This window comes from Dipodomys spectabilis, unplaced genomic scaffold (assembly GCF_019054845.1).
Source record: "Dipodomys spectabilis isolate Male_0828 unplaced genomic scaffold, ASM1905484v1 ptg000018l, whole genome shotgun sequence".
Classification (NCBI taxonomy): domain Eukaryota; kingdom Metazoa; phylum Chordata; class Mammalia; order Rodentia; family Heteromyidae; genus Dipodomys; species Dipodomys spectabilis.
This window is the reverse complement of record NW_024870695.1, coordinates 14,055,172-14,076,297: the sequence shown is the minus strand read 5'-3', so window position 1 is coordinate 14,076,297 and position 21,126 is coordinate 14,055,172. Positions and strand designations below refer to the sequence as shown.

At 53.3% G+C, this 21,126-nt stretch overlaps 1 protein-coding gene across 2 annotated transcripts in view; it reads left to right on the top strand.

Moving 5' to 3' along the window:
- The window catches only part of Arhgap23 (Rho GTPase activating protein 23), a 79,568-nt gene that overhangs the window by 8,629 nt on the left and 49,813 nt on the right, over nucleotides 1-21,126 (top strand). The window contains exons 1-4 of one of the 2 annotated variants that reach the window (XM_042673992.1): nucleotides 13,012-13,093; nucleotides 16,591-16,752; nucleotides 19,268-19,307; nucleotides 20,445-20,540. In XM_042673992.1, the coding sequence (XP_042529926.1) occupies nucleotides 20,474-20,540 (67 nt within the window). In that variant the 5' untranslated portion in view covers nucleotides 13,012-13,093; nucleotides 16,591-16,752; nucleotides 19,268-19,307; nucleotides 20,445-20,473. Of the gene's footprint in view, nucleotides 1-13,011; nucleotides 13,094-16,590; nucleotides 16,753-19,267; nucleotides 19,308-20,444; nucleotides 20,541-21,126 lie in introns of those variants that run through there. The other variant, XM_042673991.1, reaches the window with a different exon arrangement.

Sequence of the window (21,126 nt, the reverse complement as noted above, 5' to 3'; positions counted from 1 at the left end):
GCGATCTGTGTTCCGGATGCTCTTGGGACCCGGATGAATAAAACACAGTCCTGACCCCTCTAGAGGTTCCTTATCTGCTTTTCTGACTGCCCCCAAACCAAATGAAAATCTCCACTATGACTTTTGAAACATAGCCTGTGAGAATTACATCACTACTTGCCAGTCCAGAATACAACTATGATCCCCTCACCCAAGATTTTACTAACATAATGTAAAACCTGAACCCAGCACAGACACAGATACTTCACTGTGACATTCTGTGAGTGTGAATGTCACAAAGGTGATGGATAAAGTTTAAAGATGGAGACAGAGCTGGGCACTGGTGGCTCATGCCTGCAATTCTAGCTACTCAGGAGGCTGAGATCTGAGAATCATGGTTCAAAACCAGTTCAGGCAGGAAAGTCCGTGAGACTCTTATCTCCAATAAACCACTAGAAAACCAGAAGTGGAGCTGTGGCTCAAGTGGTAGAATGCTAGGCTTGAGATGAAGAACTGAGGGACAGAGCCCAGGCCCAGAGTTCAAGCCCCATGACTCACAAAAAAAAAAAAAAAAAAAAAAAAGATGGAGACAGAGTAGCTGGATAGAATTGCCATAGCCAGTACTGCCATAACCAGTACATAGTGATATATACCTCTAATCCTAGCTCCTCAAGTGGAGCTCCCAGGATCATACCAGAGTCAGAAGGATCTCAGGCTCAAGGCCAACCCTGGGCAATTTTAACAATACTAGTAAAAGCAGCTGGGCTCTGGTGGCTCATGCCTGTAATCCTAGCTACTCAGGAGGCCTAGATCTGAAGACTGAGGTTTGAAGCCCGCCTGGGCAAGAAAGTCTGTGAGACCCTTATCTCTAATTAACCACCAAAAAAAGCTAGAAATGAAGCTTTGGCTCAAGTAGTAGAGTGCTAGCCTTGAGCACAAAAGCTCAGGGATAGCACCTATGCTCTGAGTTCAAACCCTAGGACTATCATGCATGCAAAAAAAATAATAAAAGCAAAAAACTGAGTGTATGGCTTAAGTGGTAGTTTGCTTGCCTAGCATTAAAGACTTAGATTCAGTTCCCAGAAACACATACACAAAACTGCAAAAAAAGGAAGATGGCGAGAGAGAAAGACTAGTTGGTGAGGCTGAGGATTTCCCCCACTCATCCCCACCTTTTTCTTGTTGTGGGAAGGGTGATTGACCTAGCGTTTCATACAGTCCAGACAAGCACTATACCACTGAGTGACAGCTTCAGCTCCCAAGTTGAGAATTTTTTAGAGAAACCCCTTCTGATAGAGGTTCAAAGGCCATCATAAGGTGTTGGCATGGGGGCTGGGAAGGTGGATCAGTGGTAGAGCGCTTGCCTTGCATGCATGAGGCCCTGGGTTCGATTCCTTAGCACCACATAAGCAAAAAGAAAAAAAGCTGGAAGAGGCGAGTGTGGCTCAAGTGGTAGAGTGCTAGCCTTGAGCTGAAGAGCTGAGGGACAGCGCCCAGGCCCAGAGTTCAAGCCCCATGACCGGACCCCAAAAACAAAAACAAACAAACAAGGTGTTGGCATGTAAGATGCAAGAACTGAGAACTTGAGAGGGTAAATATCACCCAGCATCCAAATTGAAAATTGGGCCTTTCTCTTTCCTACTCCTAGCTCTGTGGTCACTATTATATTCCCTGACAAGAAAGTGCCTGGGAGGCCCGGCACCAGTGCCTCATACCTATGCTAGCTACTCAAGAGGCTGAGATCTGAGGATTGGCCTTCAAAGCCAGCCCAGGCAGGAAAGTCTGTGTGACTCTTACCTCAACCACCAAAGAAGCCAGAAGTGGAGGTGTGGCTCACATAGTAGAGTATCAGCCTTGAGAAAGAAGTGAAGTAAGAGCATGAGGCTTTGTTCAAGCCCCATTCCTGGCAAAGGAAGGAAGGAAGGAAGGAAGGAAGGAGAGGAGGCTGGGGAAGTTGTCACTTTCTGTTTTCAGCTGTCTATTAGATCTATGAACTGGGAGGAGGCAAGGCTGGTCTGGGGCTGGGGTGGTCAGGGACATCACTGAAGGGGGTAGAATCTTTCTAGGGCATTGGCAGAGAAGGTGAGAAGTCTCCAGAAGCCACACTGTGTTGCTGGGATTTCAGCTATGGGACAGCAAGAGTGGACCTCCCAGCTTGGGAAATGCAGCCCCAGCAAGTTGTGGGCAGGGGCCCTATGCAGAGGCTGGGGGCTGGGTACTGCCTTTTGTTGAGTGTCTATTCAACCAGAGCTCCAGTTGGGCAGGGATCCACCAATCCAGAGATGCCTGCTGCTATTTATTTACATCTCATTTTCATGACCACACCCTTCGTTTCTACTGCTCAGCTTTTATTTCCAGAAGCATACATCCTCAGCCCATGCCCTATTTCAGGCCCGCTTGCAAACTCCACTGGGAAGGATCGGGTGGGGGGCTGCTGTAGGAAGGGCTCACCTGGGCTGCCAGCCCAGGCTACACTATTCATAGCTCAGGGGCTGGCGTATTTCGCATACTTGGCGCTCCTCACTCCTGGCTGGCCATCCTTCCCTTCCCTCTCTCCTTTCTCTTTCCCCTCTTCCTTTGTCTCTCCACTTGCCCTCCCATCTTCCTCCACTAAGCCATTCTTCCTGAGATTTCACCCCCAAGCTGCTTCCTTGTGTCTGAGTGCACACTAGGAAACTGAGGCCCCAGAGAGGGGGCGTGTCTTTGGGCTGGGCCTAAAGGGAGAAACTGGTGGTAATGAGGCATGAGATGAGGTGGCTGGGAGCCTGGCTCTGTTGGCAGATGGGAGGACACACCTGGGCTGGAACCTGAGCTAACGCTGCTGCCGTGGAACGCTGGCACATTGCTCAGTTTGCCAGCTAGGAAAGCTGTTTGGAAACTGTTCAGCTGAGTCCTGAAGGACAGGGGTCCATCAAGGCAAGACACGGGAGGAAAGGCAAGTGCCAGGTCGCAGTGCTGCGTAGCAGTGGGAGCACACTGAGGACCGGATAGGCAAGCGCTATGCCTTGGGGCAAAAGCTTGGCATGCTTGAGATGCTTGAGACCCTATGAGAAGGGCTGGTGCCAGGCATGACTTGCAGGGGAGAGGCACAGCTGTAGGAAGGATGGAAGCCGTGTCCCTTGTCTCCCCTACTCTTACGTCCTTGTTCCAGTGGCCCCCCCTCCCCACTTTCAGACATGGTTCCCTAGGAGGAAGGGGTGGGGGTGTAAATATATGAACCCAAGACTGAAGCAGCTGCAGCAATGGCAGACCCCCAGGGGGTGGGTCTGTGCCCAGAGGCTCCTGCATCCCCCACATTCAGAATCAATGTGCTGAGCACCCATGCTGGGCTACGTGTCCCTACCCCCTGCAAAGCAGCACAGAGCTCACCCCCGGGGACTCACAGCAGCTGAGTTGTATTGGTCAGTCTAGCCTCACATGGATCTGCACCAGCTAGAAGATGCTTTGGGGAAGGACATTGTTTTGTTTTTTGGTCAGTCGTAGGCTTGAACTCTGGGCCTGGGCTCCCTCAGCTCTTCAGCTCAAGGCTAGTGCTATACCATTTGAGCCACAGTGATACTTACAGTTTTCTGGTGGCTAATTGAAGAGTCTCATGGACTTTCCTGGCCTGGGCTGGCTTTGAACCGCGATCCTCAGATCTCAGTCTCCTGAGTAGCTAGGATTCCAGGCGTGAGCTACCAGCACCTGGCTTGGGAAGGACAATTGTGCTGAGGACTCCAGGTTGGTAGGAGTTAATTAGGGTGTGGATTACTTAGGCAGGGAGGGAATCAGGGAAAGAGAGAAACATTCCAGAAACAGCAGTGCAAAGGACCCCAGGCTGGAAGTTGTCTTGTCCTTTCAGAAATTGGAAGGAAGCCAGGAGGACAGGAACATAGAAGAAGGGTGGAGGGGGTGTGAAGGTTGGAGGCCTGTCCCATGGGGCCTGCTGGTCAGAACCTTAAGACAATCAGCCTGGACTGCCAGGGGACAGAGGGTTACAGAGCAGTTTGGTGAGGGTGGTGGATGCGAGGGGGTGGGCTGGGGGCATTTGGGAGGCAGAGTACACCCCGAAGATGGGATGGAGTGTGGAGCTATGGCATTGCACACATGCCAGTGCTGGATGAATTCTATTGTGCAGGTACTGAGGCTTGAACTCTGGGCCTCAGGCTTTCCTGTAACTTTTTCCCCCCCTGGTTGTGGGGTTTGAACTCAGGGCCTGGGTGCTGTCCCTGAGCTTTTCTGCTGAAGGCAAGCTCTCTACTACTTTGAGCCACAGCGCCACTTTTGGCCTTTTCTGTTTATATAGCAGTGAGGAATCAAACCCAGGGCTTCATGCATGCTAGCAAGCACTCTACCACTAAGCCACACTCCCTGCCCCTCCCTTAACATTTTTTACTCAAGGTTGGTGCTCTAACACTTGAGCCACTACTCCTCTGGCTTTCTTACTGGTTAGTTGGAAATAAGAATCTCTTGGATTTGTCTTCCCCAAGGTGGCTTCTGACCTCAATCCTCAGATGTCAGCCTCCTGAGTAGCTAGGATTATAAGTGTGGGCCATCAGTGCCCAGCTAGTCCTAGATGAATGTTTAGCAGTTTTGCTAGGCTTCTCTCCCAAGTTCATTTTGTAGCTGAACAAGTGAGAGCCCATGTGACCTTAAATGATGACCTTGAGGTTACTTAGTCAGAAAGGAGCACAACTGAAATGATTAGCCTGGCCATTTTTCACTTTCCCCTTTCCCCACTCCTCCTGTCGATAGGGTTTAAACTTGACCTTGCAATTGCTAGGCAGGTGCCAGCCTAGGGACACTGCTGTCCTGTCTCCTTCTCCTCTGTGCATTCCCTTCCTAGCTCAAGTTCAAGTATAGGGGAGAAATTAGGGTGGTTTGCAGGGTGGCCAGCACCTTTGCTTCAAGAGGCTACTCTGAGCTGGGCACTGGCAGCTCATGCGTGTAATCCTAGCCATTCAAGATCTGAAGATCGAGGTTCAAAGCTAGCTAAGGCAGGAAAGGCTTGAGATTTTTTTTGGGAGGGGGTCCAGTCGTGGGGCCTGAACTCTGGGCCTGGGCGCTGTCCCTCAGCTCTTCAGCTCAAGGCTAGCGCTCTACCACTTGAGCCACAGCGCGCCTCTTTCGGCTTTTTTTCTTTTTGCTCATGTGGTGCTGAGGAATCGAACCCAGGGCCTCATGCATACAAGGCAAGTGCTCTACCACTGAGCCACCTTCCCAGCCCTGAGGCTTGAGATTTTTATCTCCAATTAATCACCAAAGTGGTAGAGCTCAGGGATGGTGCTCGGGCCCTGAATTCAAGCCCCATGACCAACAAAAAAGAAAAAAGAAAACAAAAGAGGCCACTCTGCTGTTAGCCATGGTGCTGCCACACAGGGGCCCTGGCATATCACATGCATTCAACAAATAGGCACTATGTTGTCACATTCCCATGTGGGCCAGACCCACTGAAGGAAGAGTCTGGCCCAGGGTGATACCTTCTGTTCTCTTCTGACCACAGTCTTACCCAGACATCTCAGCTCTCTGAGGGGCAGAAACCCAGGGAGGCAATTTGTCCCTACACAGCCACCATCTCCTCTATTTCTCAGGCAGAGCCATGTATGAATGTCGAGGTAACCTGGGCAGGTTGGGCAGGCCTAGGGTGAGGGGGTGGGTGGTTTCAGGGGTGGGGCTGAGAGCTTCTCCCTGCAAGGAGCCCTCTGTGCCCTTTGGGGAGAAGCCTGCTGAAACTTGTTGTGGGGGGGGGGGGAATGTGGGCTCTGATTGACTAGACCTAAGTTCTCCTCAGAAAGAAAGCAGTGGATGCACCTGTTGTCTCTAAGCAGGTGGTCAGACAACAGGAAGAATTCTGTAGGAGGGGATCATAAAGTGACTCACACCTAGCCAGTAGTTCTCTGACGTGCGCTGTCCAGCGGGGATGGATGTGTTGACTTGGGAGCAGAGTCACTGCAGGTATTTCCTGCCTCCAGGATTGACTTCCTCAGCGTCACTCAGTCTACCCTAAAGCAGGCTTTGGCCCCTCTCTCCTGGGCCAAAGGGAGACCTTGAAACCCACAGTAGTTCTGTCCTCTTCTCTGTAGGGATAGGGAGAGGGTGTTTTAGGCTGTGGTTAGAGCTCAAGGGCCTGTAGATTGCCAGCCGATAGAGAGCAGCACACACTGCCTGCCCCTCAGTTCTAAGGGAGACAAGGCAGGCATGCTAGGGCTAGGCCAGCAGGGGGCTCTGCTGCCCACAGACCGGCCAGATGGGGTGTCTTCCCTGATTGCATGACCATAAGGGGCACCTTGCAGTGCCTAGGTTGGTTATTTATTTATGTATTTATTTATTTTTAGCATAGATGCCTGTAGGCACACAGGTGATGTGTATTACAGCGTGCAAGCTCATGGGGGGATTGGAATAGACCTTTGAGGTGTATATGCTCAGTGGGGTTGGGTCTCGGGGTAGGAGTTCCACAATGGGCCAGGCTTCTACCAAGGAAACTTCCATCATCCTGCCAGCTCAGCAAGTTGGAAGGATGTGGAAGCACCGGTGCATCTGCTGTCCAGCTTCCAAGGGTGGTCATCTCCATCAAGAGTGATTGGAATAGCTGGGCACTGGTGGCTCACACTTGTGATCCTCGCTACTCAGGAAGCTGAGACCTGAGGATCCTGGTTTGAAACCAGCCTGGGCAGAAAAGTAGCCTTGAACAAAAGAAAGCTCGGGGATAATGCCCAGGCCCTGAGTACAAGCCCCAGGACCAGCACACACAGGCGCACGCGCGCACATGCATACACACACACACACAGGAGTAATCAGAGCCTTGAGAGGGTGGTGAACCAAATAGTGGGAGCCCTGGGTCCTCTGCCAGGTGGTAGAGGGCAAGGAAACTTGCTGGTTTGTTTTACCTGTGTGTGTGTGTGTGTGTATGCACATGTGCATGTGAATCTTGGGGCTTGAACTCAGAGCCTGGGCTAGCACTCTGCCACCTGAGTTACAACTCTACTTCCAGCTGTTTGGTGATTAACTGGAGATGAGTCTCATAGATTTTCCTTCCCTGGGCCAGCTTTGAACAATGATCCTCAGATCTCAGCCTCTTGAGTAGTTAGGATTTCAGGCATGAGTCACTGGTGCCTGGCTTTAACTATTTTTAAATATTCAACTCTGTGGCACATTGTACAATCCTCATCACCCTGTATCTCCAGAACTTCTGTATCCTCTTCAGATGACGGTCCATACATATTAAATAGGAATTCCCCATTCATTACCCTCAGATCTCAGCCTCCGGAGTAGCTAAGATTACAGGCATGAGTCAGTCACTGGTGCCTGGCTTTAGCTATTTTTAAATATTCAGCTCTGTGGCACATTGTGCAACCCTCATCTCCAGAACTTCTGTATCCTCCTCAGATCATGGTCAATACACATTAAATGGGAGTTCCCCATTCATTCTCCTTCTCCACTGCCTGGCTACTCATTCTAATTTGTCTCTATGACTGTCAGTGTGTCATATAGGTGGAATAGTATAATATTTACTCTTTTGTGTCTGCCTTATTGTTATTTAACATGGTATCTTTAAGGCTTATTGATATTGAAGCATGGGAAGAATTTCATTTCTTTTTAAGGCTGAATAGTATTTCATTATATGGATAGACCACATTTCGAATATATGTGTAGGCTACATGTTGTTCATCCCAAGCATAGATGGACGCCTGGGCTGCTGACACCTCTTGACTGTTTTGAATACACATGTGTGAATATGAGTATACAAACATTTTCTGCTTTCAGTTATTATATATATATATACTGATAATTGCTGGGTTATACAATAATTTTATATTTCTCTTTTTTATAGAACATCCCTACTATTTCCCACAGGACCTGCACCCTAATAGAGTCCCACAAGTAGGACACAAGGTCTCTAATTTCTCCACATTGTCATCATCCATCAAACCTTTTTTGGGGGCAGGGGGTGTTGATTTGTTTTGTGCCAGACTGGGGATTGAACTCCAGGGTGTTGAGTTCTTGTTCATTTTTTTTTCCCCTCATAATTGGCACTCTACTTCTTGAGTGGCACCTCCACTTCTGGGTTTTTGCTGGTTAAATGGAGATACGTTTCTTGGACTTCTCAGCCCCGGCTGGCTTTGAACTACAATCCTCAAATCTCAGCTTTTAGAGTAGGAAACCTAGACTGGGGTGGTGCTTTGCCCTTACTGTCAAGGTATAGAGCTCCCAGTCTGATGGGGGAGGCCTCTTCCCCTTGAGGAGTCTCCTGGCAGGCCTGGAGACTAGAAGGCCCCAGACAGCCCAGGGACTCACTGCTGGGTGGAGTGGGTCCAGGGGGGCGGGGGGAGTCTGTGGCATTCCCTTGTCCCACTCTGCCTGTGGTTGCCTGGGCCATGGCTCTGCCGGTTGTTTACTTTGTGGCTGGCTCCCAGCTTGCCCTCTTCTGCAAGTACTCATTTCCCACCATGAATGAAGATGCTCTTCTTTGGTCTCCCCTCCCTTGGCGTCCGTGTGGCAGGCCCCAGCCCTCCTGCCAGCCTGGCACTAGGAGCAGCTTCATCCTGGTGTATCATGTCACCTACCCCCTTTCTTGACTCCCAAAGGGCCGATGAGCTAGGGCTAGAGTTGTGCCTGGGACTGCTAGGGGAAGGGGAAGGAGTCATCTCCATGCAAATGTGTTTGCCTAGGTGTCTGTATGTGTCACCAGGCCTTGTGCACACTAGGCCCTGTTTGCATATGTGAATGTAAGTGATTGGGTGTGAGAGCCTGCAATCCAAGCAGCTTACATCTATAAAACCCCTACTGTGTGCTCCAGCCCTGTGCTAAGACTTTTTTCTTTTTGGTCGGTCATGGGATTGAACTCAAAGGCCAGACACTGTCCCTGAGCTCTTTGCTCTAGGCTAGCAGCATACCACTTTGAGCCATATCTCTACTTCCAGTTTTCTGGTGGTTAATTGGAGATAAGTCTCACCACCTTTCTTGCCTGGGCTGGCTTTGAACCTCGATCCTCAGATCACAGTCTCTTGAGTAACTAGGATTACAGGCATGAGCCACCAGTGCTCAGCTGTGACCTCTTTTTTTAGATAACTTATTTATGTTAAACGTTAAGTGGTACTGGGGCTTGAACGCAGGATCTGGGCACTACCCCTTAGCTTTTTGCTCAAAATTGATGTTCTACCAGTTGAGCCACAGCCCCACTTCTGGCTTTTTGGTGTCTAATTGGAGCTAAGCATTTTATAGACTTTCCTTCCCAGGCTGGCTTTGAACTGTGATCTTCAGATATCAGCTACCTGAGTAACTAAGATTATAGGCATGAGCCACCAGCGCCCAGCTATGTAAGCATTAATTGACTTAATCCTCCTAAAGTCCTTTGAGGTGAAAGTTACATACTTCCTCATTTACTGGTGAGGAGTCAAGCCTCAAAGAGCTTGGATAACTTAACTGGCCAGGGTCTCTCAGCTCAAAAGGGGTAGACATGAGACTGGGATCCAGGAGGTCTTGGCATTTAGAGGACTTCAGAGCTCCTGTACTGGCCCCTCTCCAAGATTGTGCTGGGGTGTGTGGCATCTGAAGTTCGGGCTGCCTCACTAGCCCTAGCCTTCAATAGCTCTGGCTTAGTTTGGGGAAGAGTGACTTGTTACAATTCATCTGAACCCAGGGCAAAGTGACCCTAGAAGGGGAGAGTGTGACACAGGATCTGGAGAGACCCTTTGTCAGATTTAGTGCTGGGTCCTCAAGTTCCTGATGATACAGGTTGTGTGCATGTGGAGGGTGCGGGGAGCTCAGGCTTGCTTGACCGGCCTATCAACTTGGCCTGTTGGGGCATGTCAGGTGGGGGCCTCCTCACCAGCAGTGCTGGGAACCAGGCATCCAAATGGGGCTAAAGGGTGGAGGAGGCCCAGGAGGCGGCTGCCCATGAGAGAGGAGACTGGAACAGGGGTAAAAGGCATGGGCTGGAGGGCATTTTGGGGAAATCACATGGCCTGCATGCCTGGGATAGCCATGGTGTCAGGTGGATTTTCCCTGGCTATGTGAGAGGTTGTGGGATGATGTTTATGTGTTGGTGTTTGGTGGGATCAGGTGAGCTTCATCTGGATCATACTTTTGGGTTGGGGCATTGTTGGTCACCTTGTAGTTTGGGGCCTGCATTCTGGGAAGAGGTGTTGAGCAAGCTAGAGGAAGGAAAAACAGGCTGACTGACCCTGAGGCCCTCCTTCCCACTTCCTGAGCCACAGGCTCTGCAGCAGTATCAGTGTCCCTCTGTCTCATGTCCCTGACCCCTGGGCTTCAGGACGATCTCCTCCCCTTCCCCAGTTCCTGATGACCAGGCTCTGGCCCTGCAGGTTTCCGCTCTTGAAGCCCAAGGCCCTAACTCGGGTGCCTCTGATGGCATGTCAGGGGTCTCCTGGTACCTGGTGGGGTCTCTGTTGGTGGTGAAGACACTAGCTGAGTCTGTCAGGAAATTAGGGACCACCCAAGGGCTTCAGGAGCTGGGTGATATGCCTGAAAGAACCCTAAGGGCTCTGGTGGCAGGCAGAGATGGAGGGTACCTGAGTCTTCAAAAGCTCCTGGCTTGGCGCTCCTTCCCCTCCCCCCTGCTCCCAGCACTCCACCAGATGTGGTGGTTGAATGGGCAGAGTGATACAAAAGATCTGGGTGAGGGCTCAGAACCCTGGAAGCTGGTCTCAGCTTAAAAACAGCGATGACTTAACCAGACCACTGTTCTCTTTGAACCTGTTTCTATAGCCAAAAACAAACAAACAAAACAAAACAAAAAACAGTGGGGGTATGAAGAGCAATCCCTGGATACCCAGCATTTAGGGTCCCCGTGAAAACTAGTGAAAGTACTTACAAGCATTTGGGGATGGTTATCTCTGGAGGAAGAAGACTGCATGCTCTCCCTTTGGGGGAGCACTCCTGTATTCCCAGGGACCCTAAGGAAGATAGGCTGAATGGATTTTGCAAGCTGGTCAAACTAAAGGGGGATGGGAAGGACTGCTCAGTGGGGTAATTCCTGCCGTGGAGGGGGAGGAAGCTGGGCAGGGTGTGTGGGGGGGAGGATTCTCTGGGCAGGAAGGCTTGGAATAGAATCTCAGCAACGCCTGGTATTTCCCAGGCCTCGGCCCCCTCCCCCACTGCCTCTGGGGCCCACCCCACATTCCTTTCCCAGAGGAAATAGGGGAGGGAGCAGGCTCCCCAGGCCTTCGGAATCATTTATTCAAGCTATGTGCATCTCTGAGGAGGCAGTAAGGCAAAGGGAAGGAGGACTGAAAGGGTCTATTACCTTCTCTGTCCGACCTTGCTGCCCCTGCCAGGTTGGGAAGTTCACATCAGAGACAGCTGTTCCCTTTCAAGGTCTGAGACAGGAACCTCAGGCCACATCTCCACTGCTCCTCGCCTGGCAGACCCCAGAATCCTCTGAAGTTCTGATCCCAGGCAGGTAGTACCTGTTGGCCCTGAACTTAAAGCCTGAGGAAAGGCAGTTAAGCAGCTAGAAGGACTTCCTGGCTGCACGCTGGGAGACAGCCTTGCAGCCTCTGCCTTCTCTGCAGCGTACCCCTCCCCGTGGCCAGCATGACTGAGGTGGACATCTTAAGCTGCACTTCTAGCCATCCATGAGGTCTATGAGGGCTTTGGGGTTGGGGGGTACCAAGGAGGTGCAGGGTAGGAACTAGTCAGAGCCAGAGTTCTTGATTTTGTAGGGACTAGAAGGGAGAGGGGACAGTGGAGGTACAGAGACACAACCCACTGTCCCTGACTGCCCTGTTGTTCCTGACTGCGGTCCTTCCCCCTGGTCCCCCAGGTCCTCCTGACTCAGCTGGTGGCAGCCTTGCTCTTCCCTTCGGGCTTCCGCAGGGTGGGGGTGGGGGTCCAGCTCTTGCAGGGGGTGGGCGGCCCGCAAGCGGCAAACAGGAAACAGGAGAACAAAACCGCTCCCTGGCTGACACAGGCTGCCTGGGCCTCACCCTGGCCCTCACCCTTCCTCCTCTCTCCTCCCTTCCCTCCCTTGATCCTGCCCCCCCCCCCTCCCCCAGGGCCCAACCTCTTCCCGTGGATCTGGGGACACGATCCAAAGCTGAAATGTGGGGCTCTGGATTTTGGTGTCTCAGTGCCGCCATGACAAGCTGGGTGCTGTTGGGCCATAGTTTTTGTCCTCTACAAACGTGGGCCACTGCTGTGGCGGCCAAGAGCATTGTTTGTGAACAGTGAAGTGGTTTAGGGATGGGGGCGATCACAGAGCTTGGAGCTGTTGGCTTGGCAGAGGCCCCTCTTCTAGAGCGGATGGGGAGGGGGGGTGAGGATTCTATCCGCCCCCTGAGGGTATCTGTGTGGGTGGTCAGAGTAGGTCCTGTACCCTGTGCTGGCCGGTGGCCGTGACAGGTTAGACTGCACTGTGCAGTGGGAAGCTGACATCTCTCGGTGTGGAGTTTGTGGGTGTCCATGGGAATCTATAGGGGTCTGACCGTGTGTGTGTGTGCGCGCGTGCGCGCGTGTGTGTGCCCACCTGCGCACTGGGAGGGGACCAGGGTGTTCAAGGTAAGGGGCTGGCTGCCCGAGTAAGCGAGTAAGCCGGTGCGGGGAATGTCAGGCGCGCCAAGCGCGTGGGGGCGTGTGTGCGGGGTGGGGAGGCCGCGCTCAGGGGCCGCCCCGGAGGGGGAGGCGTCTGCCCTGTGCGACTGCCCGGGCTGTCCCGGCCCCAGCGCCTTCAGTGGGGCGGCGCGGGAGGCGCGGCGCTGCTCCAGCCGTCCTGCCTCCGTCTGCGCGGGCCGTTCGTCCCCTCGGGGCGCCTGGGCCCCGGGCCCGCGGCTCCGGGGGGCGGGCGGGGACCCTCGGGGTCCACCTGCTGCCGGTGGGGTCAAGGACGCCTTCCACCGCGCGCCGAGCAGTGGCCGCGGGTCCCGGTACGGCGCGCCCCGCTCCGGAAGCCAGGCCCCGGGCGCACGGGGGCCGGGGCGGTGGTCGTGCCCGGAGGCCCCCGCCGGCTGCGGCGCTCGTGGGCAGCGCCGTGTGGCGCGTGGAGCGCGCGGGGACCGGGGGCTGGCGTTGGGAGCGCGCCGTCGGCGTGGACTGCAGCGCCCCGGAGCCACGCTGCGTCTGGCTGCCCTGTCTCAGCCACAGCAACCGCCGCGCGCCCGGGCTGCACCGTGCCAGGGTGAGCAGCACCGGGGCTGGCGAGGGGCGGGGGGAGCGCAGCCAAGTGTTGGCAGGGGTTGGGGACGCCCAACCAACTCCCTGAGACTTTACAGCTGTGTGCACCGTGCCCTGTAGGACTGATGTCCTGGCGTGGGTAGTGCGCCAGGAGGCTGAGATGGGAGTGAGCGTGGCAGAGTTGGTGGCGTGACTTTCCTCGGGGTGCTGGAGAATAGCCCCCACACCCAACTCTGGGTGTGGTGGCTTTCCTTTGGGCTCAACCCTCTAGGTGTGGAAGGATGGAAGGGACCTGATCTAGGGTTCCTGGAGTGTGTAGACTGGCAGGGACTGGAGCCAGAGCTGGGCACCGGTACCATTAACCTGAGCAGTAGGTACCACCGCACCCTCTCTCTGATAGGACCCGGATTTAGGGCCCCACAAGGGCTTTGTGGGCAAAGGAGGCTGAGATGGCAAAATGGGCCCCAAAAGGTAGTGAGTGATCTCGGGAGCCCCAGGGCTAGCTCTGATGTCCGGGATCTACTAGGCTGGTAGGCATGAGTCACCGGGCTCCATGCCCAGCCTGAATGTTGTACTCTCTGTAATGACCTCTTTATGCTCCGGAGTGGGGGGGGGGGGGGGGGAGCAGGGGAGTAGGCCTCCTGGGTTCTAGTTTCTGGTATCACCAACAGGCTGTATATCCACTTCTGCCTACCTGGGGCCTTCTGTTCTTCTCTCATACCAGTTGGTGCTTCTGGCTGTCTCTTCTCTTTCCTGACATGAGGATGAAAGTGTTTGCACCTAGTTCTAGCCCAGGAAAGTTTAATTAGTCACGTCCCTAGGCCCCCTGCCCTTCCCCTGTCTTTTTTCTTATATCAGAGAGAAGCAGAGCTGGAGAGAGGTGGGCAGTACCTCTTCCCAGTCTAATCACTTTTCTGTTTTCTTGTTTTTGTGACTGTCACCTCCCTTTCCCTCAAGACGAGAATAAGACTCAGGGTTGTACCAGGTCAGAGGGGAGGAGAGGAAACCTACTGAACAGCATGAAGGACTGAGGTTAAGGCAGAGAAAGAACTTCCCACAGAGGGAATGGAACCATCTGGATCTGGGTCTGTGGTGTCTCCTCTTCAGGCACAAGTGTGGTAGCTGTGGTAGGGCATTGCTGATGTTCTCGGGAGCCTAATTGGAAGGGGTGAGAGAAGAGAGCCTGGAGGAAGGAACAAATGAAGGGAAGAAGCAGAGATAAGGCAGGGGCCACCAGTAGAACTAGGAGGGGATGGACCTCCTGGAGGAAGGCAGGCCCACTGTCCTGGATTATAGGCAGGTCTCCCCAGGGAGTAGCACCCCCTAGACAGCTGGCAGCTCCAGTCAGGATGTGTGCAGGGGGAGGGGCAGGGGGCGTGTGGGGACCTGTCCCAGCCACTTCTCATCACTGGGGCAGCTGGTGGCTTAAACCTTAATCCAGGACACCAAAACAATGAGCCCTGAAAACAGCCTCAGCTCAGAGCCCTGGTGTGTATGAGTGGGGACATGGGGTGGAGCAGGGGAGGCAGCCCACACTAAACAGGAGCAGGAGCTTCTGCAGAAAAGCCAGTGTGTTCTGGGTGGGAGGGGACCCACCCTAGGTCCTCTTTTCTTCCTGATCAGTTCCTTGCCAGGTCAGCAGAGATAGGAAATCCAGGGGATTTCAGACCTCAGCAGAATTTCCACGGAATGTTCTCTGGGCTCTCTGGACCCTCATGGGCTGTGGGACTCAGTGGAAGAGTCCATGCTGTAGCTGTAAGTGGGAAGAGCAGAGGAATATCACTCGATCTCAGTCCTGATGCTGGAATCCCTGCTAAGGCTTCCCAGACTGAGAGTGGTCCAGTTTTGGACCCTTCTAGGGTTGGGAGATTCCAACCTCACTGCTGGGGTTGTTTTGTTTTGTTTTTCCACATTGTGTATGATGAGGTCTCTCTTGCCTGGAGCTTCTCTCAGCCTCCTGGTGTCTTTCCCCCGCCTCTGTCTTCTGGGGCTGTTAACCAGCCAGCCTGTTCCCTCTGTCCCATTTTTTCTTTCATCTTCTGGGATTTGGGGATGGATCCTCGCTAAGCCTGTTCCATTGCAGCTCAGCCTTCTAGCCCTAGCAGAGGTCTGCACACATGCACTGCGCAGCCCTCCCTGGCTGGCTGTGTTTTCAGGGTGGACTATGCTGGACATGGGCTTCTCAGCATCAAGGCATTAGAGTGCAGGAGTCCTCCAGTTTCCTCCAGCCACTAAAATAATTTAGGTTGATGTGAGAGCTCAGCCCAGATCTGGTGGGCTTCTCCTCGCTAGTCCCCAGCCCTCTGTACATTTCTCTACAGCTGCAGGCTTAGGCTGAGCTGAGGAGCCAGGCATGGTGGCCTATGAGGGTAGACAGTGTCTGCCCCTTGAAGGTTTGGATTAGAGGCATTACTCTGCTCAGGCTGCCCCTGGAGGGGTTGGAAGGCTTGAAGAGTCCTTGAGAGAAGGAGGCCTCCCAGCTTTTCCTGTGGCCACCTCTCTTTCCCCCCAGAACCCTAGAGAAGCCTCCTGCCCTCCCCCAACTAATTGCTTTCCCTCACTCCTATCTTCTCCTTCCAGGCCCTCTGTATAGCCTCTCTCACACTTTTCTGTCACCTGCCATTCTTGGTGTCCAAGAAGACCGGAAGGCAGACTTCTCCTAGGCACCAATTGTCTTATTTTGCCCCCTGACCCCCAAAACAGTCCTGTGTGGCCCCCTTAACCCTGTTTTCAGATACTCACAGCCGTGTCATCTAGGGAAATCTCAAGTATTCTTTCCTGCAGGCAGGTGGGATAGAGGGCTGAAGGTCTCCCACCCTCCCTTTTCTGGTGAACCATTTAGGCCTCTGGGCTGGGCTGGGCTCTGGGACCTAGGCAAGTCCTTTCACTTATCTGATGTCTGCTCTACTCCTTTGTGGTTCTTAGTCCCTGGTGTGTTCCTGCTGCTGTTCCTGAAGGATGTGTGTTCAAGTCTGCACACAGATGTGTGTGTGCGCACTTGTGGATGCAAGCCTGAGTATGTGCAACTGTGCGCTATGTCAATATGTCTGTCTGCATAAGTGTGTGTGTGTGTGTGTGTGTACTCATCCATATGTGCGTCTGTGGTTCTGTCCATGTGCATGTTTGTATGTGTGCCTGTCTGTGGCATGTTCCCTCTGTATGTGTGTGTGTGTGTGTGTGTACATGTTCCTGTTTGTCTGTGGATGTGCTTAATCTGCAGCATTCTCTCTGCCCAGCACATAGTAGGTGTACAGTGAATGTTGAATGAATGCCTGGTTTGCAGCAAGCTATGCAAAGGAACCTGGACGGGTCTGAAAGGAAAACAAGGAAGGAATAATCTGCTGGGCTGATAAGGGTAGGGTGGAAGGAATTGGAGGTCCAGGGCAGATTAGGGTACCTGGCTTCCTGGAGCCAGGGATGCCTGGTGATTCCTTTCAGGTCCTAGGCGGCCGGAACTGTGATGGTCACATAGCACTTACCCTATCTCCCTGTACTCTGCAGCTGCCACTGGGCCCAAGAGATGGCTTCCCTCCTGGGCGGCCCCTCCCCTGGCAGGGGCCGAGGACACTGCTGCTGCGCAAAAGTCTCCAGGATGGCTTTGGCTTCACCCTGCGCCACTTCATCGTGTACCCTCCCGACTCAGCTGTGCACTGCAGCCTGAAGGTACGCCCAGCTCACCTACCAGCTCCAGTTAGTCGGGGAAGCTTGATGGGGGAGGAGGGAGGGGTGTGTGACTCCTTTTTCCTAGAACCTTCTCAGAGAAGCAGCCCTTCCTGGGGTCCTGCCTGACTTCTGCTGAAGTCAAAGAAGGCTTCAGGGAAGTGAGCTGGAGGGGCTGGAACATGGGTGCGATGAGACCATAAGCAAACCCCCTTACTATTCTGGAGGAGCAAAGTGGTGGCTGGCTGAGAGTAGTAGATCCAAAGATGGGGAGTCAGGATGCCCCTACCATAACATTTGGTCTCTGAAAAGGGAACATTGTCTTGGAAAAGAAAGATGGAGTTCCTGGGACTCCTTGTCCACTGGATGCTTGTGAGCTGGGTCTGCCCTACCTAGCCCTACCTAGCCCGAGAGATCAGGGCATTTGACACACTCCCAGAGTGCCCCGTGTTTATTCCGCCTGCCACAGTTCTGTGGCCTGGAAAGAGCTCCAGAATAGGACAGAAGAGCCCTGGGCTGTCGTCTTGGTACCGCAGCTAACTCCCTGAGGACTGGGGACCATTCCATCCCTCTCCGGTTCCTTTTCTGCTGTAGCTTGAGGGTAGTTTTTGCTTCGATCTCTAAGAACATTTTAAGCCCTAATATAAACATCAAGTTCTCCAAAGTCAGGGAGCCAGGGTTCCTCAGCTCAATCCAAGTTGTAGGCTGGGGGGTAGGGGTCCCCAAGGGAAGAGGAGGAGTATGGGTGCCTGGCAGCAACCAGGGCTCCCCACAAGGGCCTCTCCTCCACATCTCTTCCTACAGAAAGAGATTTATATTGGAGTCAGCAAAGCCCCTCTTTCCTTCCCCCAGGACTGGGATGCTAACCCTAGGGACCTTGGTCCCACCCTGCCAGAGGACCTAGATGTCACATGTCACTGTATTTGTGTGCTGCTTGCGTGTCTCAGTGCACACCTGTATGCAATTATGCTGGGCTTGGACATGTACACGTGTATCTATATTATGTATACATAGAGATACACTTAATTTAGGTAATGTGCATATGTCACTGCATCTCTTACACATGTCTGAATCAGGGGTGCCTGCATAACTATGGTCATTGGCTGCAGCTGTGCCTGGAACCAAAGTGGGGGCTGATGGCCTGTAGCACTGTCTACCTCTAAAAGCCCCAGGATATCCCCTGAGTTCCCTGAAACCCAGTCTTTCCTCCTCTCCTTCCCCAGAACGCCCCTCCTCCCAGACCCCTGCCATCTTCTCTCAGAGGACCCTGCTGAGGGAGACAGTTGCCGAAGCAGCTCTCTCCTCCCATGGGCACTGGCAAAGTCTGGGGCAGGGCAAGTCAGGAGTGGTTCCATTCAGTTTCTAAAACCTGCCCAGGATTGGGAGGGGCTCTTGGCCTAGAGGCAGGAGGAGGCCCAGTTTTGCAGCCTTGGAGCCTGCAGGGAACTGAGCCGTCCTAATGCATCTGTCTGCCTCTGCCACCCGCTCTCCCTGCTGTCAGCTCACATCAGTGGGCACACACCGCACACAGGAGAGGGCCTGGGTTCCAGCAGCATCCAACAGCCTTCTTTGCTCCACTCTGGCCCGACTAGGTTGCCAGTAAATCCCAGGATCCAGCCTTTGGTTCTACTGCTGTGCCTTGGACATGGCATGCCTGTCCTCTGTAAAATGGAAGCGCCTATGGAGAGGGTTGGACAAGATGATACTGAAGGTGGTCCAGCTCTGAAATGCCATGTCCTGCTGGCTTGGCCTGTCTCTGACCTCCTTCTAGTTGCTCCATAAAGCCAGTGCCCTCCACCTCAGCAGAATGGTCTCCTGAGCTTCCTAGGAGGTCTTGTGACTCTCTGAACCTAGCTACTAGGATCCTGACCCCTCTTTCCTGGCTCCCTCTTCTTTCTTTCCAAACCTGACCTCTGCCATTTGTTGGTATTGACCTTCTGCTTCAGCTCAGCAGATCCCAGCCCTACATGTGCTTGCCTTTTCCTGCTGGAGCAGCTGACACCCCCTCCCCTCCCCCAGAGTGCCTGCTCCAGCCACTTTCAAACATGCCCTACAGTCTCCTCCCCCAGAGGACTGCTAATCAGCTCTTCCTGTCCCCTTCTTCTGAGATAGCACTACTTGCACTTGTCGGGCTGCTTATCTGTGTTGGCCTTAGCCTTCTGTGTGTGAGGAGGATGTGGAATGTTCCTCTTTTCCTAGGAGCTTCCCAAGGGAAGGAGGGGTGGGTCCCTGGTGGATTGGGGGTTCCCAGATGGCTAGGACGCTAAGCTGGTGGAATTGGCATGTGTGAGGGGTGGGGAGCACATGTTGGTGGGGAATATGGTCTGGGATTCCGTGCTCCCGCTGATAGCCCTGCCACTCCCTGCCAGCCAGTTGAAAGGAGATAAGGGGTGTTGGGAGCTTGGAGGGGCCTCCCAGGCCTCAGTGGAGTTGGAGCTGGCCCTTTGGCCCTCCCCAAAGCTGTAGATGCTGCTGAGGGCAGGACCTGAGGCCACACCTACCTCTCTGTTCCTTGCAGGAGGAAGAGAATGGAGGCCGAGCCAGAGGCCCCGGAGGAGGTAAGGGTGGTTGGAGCAGGCAGGTTCCAGGGGCTAGGGTGGTCATGGTGGTGGCTGCACTCACCCTGGCTTGTTTCTTTCCAGTTCTCTACTCAGCCCCACTTTCTACTCCTGCCTTCTTCTCTCTGCCTCCTGATCTGGCTCACCCTGGGCATTTCCTCCTCCCTTTCTGTCCTCAGGTTTATCTCCTTGAAGGCTCTGTCCCTTTCATCAATGGGTATCTCTTTGACACTTGTGGTCCCTGGCCTCCCTCCAGTTTCTCTCTGCCCAAGCCAAGGCTGCAGGGCTTGGGGAACTGTGGTGGGATGCTCTGAGGAAAGGTTCTCCTGATGGATAGACAGTGGGTCCTCATGGAAGTAGGTGGGTCCTGAGGTCTTTCTTAAGATGCAAACCTAACTCCTCTTGCTGTCAGCTTTGCTATTCCACGGGCCTGCCAGGGTACTTGAGTCAGAACTCCTAAATGGGCAGCCTTCTTGGACCTGACTTCTTGAGTCCCAGTACCACAGGCTGTGTTGTAGGTAGGGAGATGGCTGCCCTAGAACAGGCTTACTTTGAGGACAGAGATTTATTGTTGGGGTATAATGGGATTCATGCCCCACCCAGGGTGCTCAGGACTGTTTGTGAAGCCCTTCCCCCACCCTGGACCTTGGAGAAGGGAGCATGCAGGGTTGTGAGTGTCGGATGCCTCTGGGTCTGTGCTGCGGACATTTCTTTGGATGCCTGTGTCTCCCCCGCCAGGTATCTTCAGGCCTTGATATGGCCTCTTGGTTTTGTGACTAGTGTTTGTGACTCTGTCTCCTTAGTAGACAGTGAGGGAAAGAACTGAATATACATGCCCTATTCAGTCTGGTTTATTTACATAGCAGCTCTTTCTGTGTCCAGGAAAGTAGTCTTTCTCTCAGGTATGACCTCTTGTCTGGCTCTGTGAATCTGTTCCCAGTGTCCCAGTATGGATGTGTGGCTCCGTGTATGCTTGTGTCTTTGATAGTGTGATAATCTTGCATGTACCGTGTGTGTGTGTGTGTGTGTGTGTGTGTGTGTGTGTGTGTGTGTGTGGTATGTGTGTGTAGCTGGGTTGATGGGTGTGGCTGACCTTTAGCAGCAGTTACCCCAGCTAACCTGGCTGATGACCACCAGGACCCTCCCCCCGGCACCGCCTGGAGCCCATGGATACCATCTTTGTCAAGAATGTGAAGGATGATGGCCCTGCCCACAGGGCGGGGCTTCGAACAGGTGAGTTATCTCAGTTACCTTGTTTATTGCATGCATACACACACACACACACACACACACACACACACGCACACACCATACACTACCCTCAGGACTCTGATCCCTACCTTCAAGATGAGATGAAACTATTTTTATTTTTATTTTTGTCAGTTGGGGGACTTGAACTCGGGGCCTGGATGCTGTCCTTGAGCTCTTTCACTCAAGGCTAGTGCTCTACCACTTTGTGCCATAGCTCTAGTTTTCTGCTGGTTTACTGGAGAAAAGAATCTTACAGACTTTCCTGCCTGGGCTGACTTTGAACCTTGATCCTCAGATCTCAGCCTCCTGAGTAGCTAGGATTACAGGTGTGAGCCACTAGCATACAGCTAGGATGGAATTCTTTTTTTTTTTTTAAATCGGTCATGGGGCCTGAACTCTGGGCCTGGGCGCTGTCCCTCAGCTCTTCAGCTCAAGGCTAGCGCTCTACCACTTGAGCCACAGCGCCCCTTCTAGCTTTTTCTGTTTATGTGGTGCTGAGGAATTGAATCCAGGGCCTCATGCATGCAAGGCAAGCACTCTACCACTGAGCCACCTTCCCAGCCCCAGG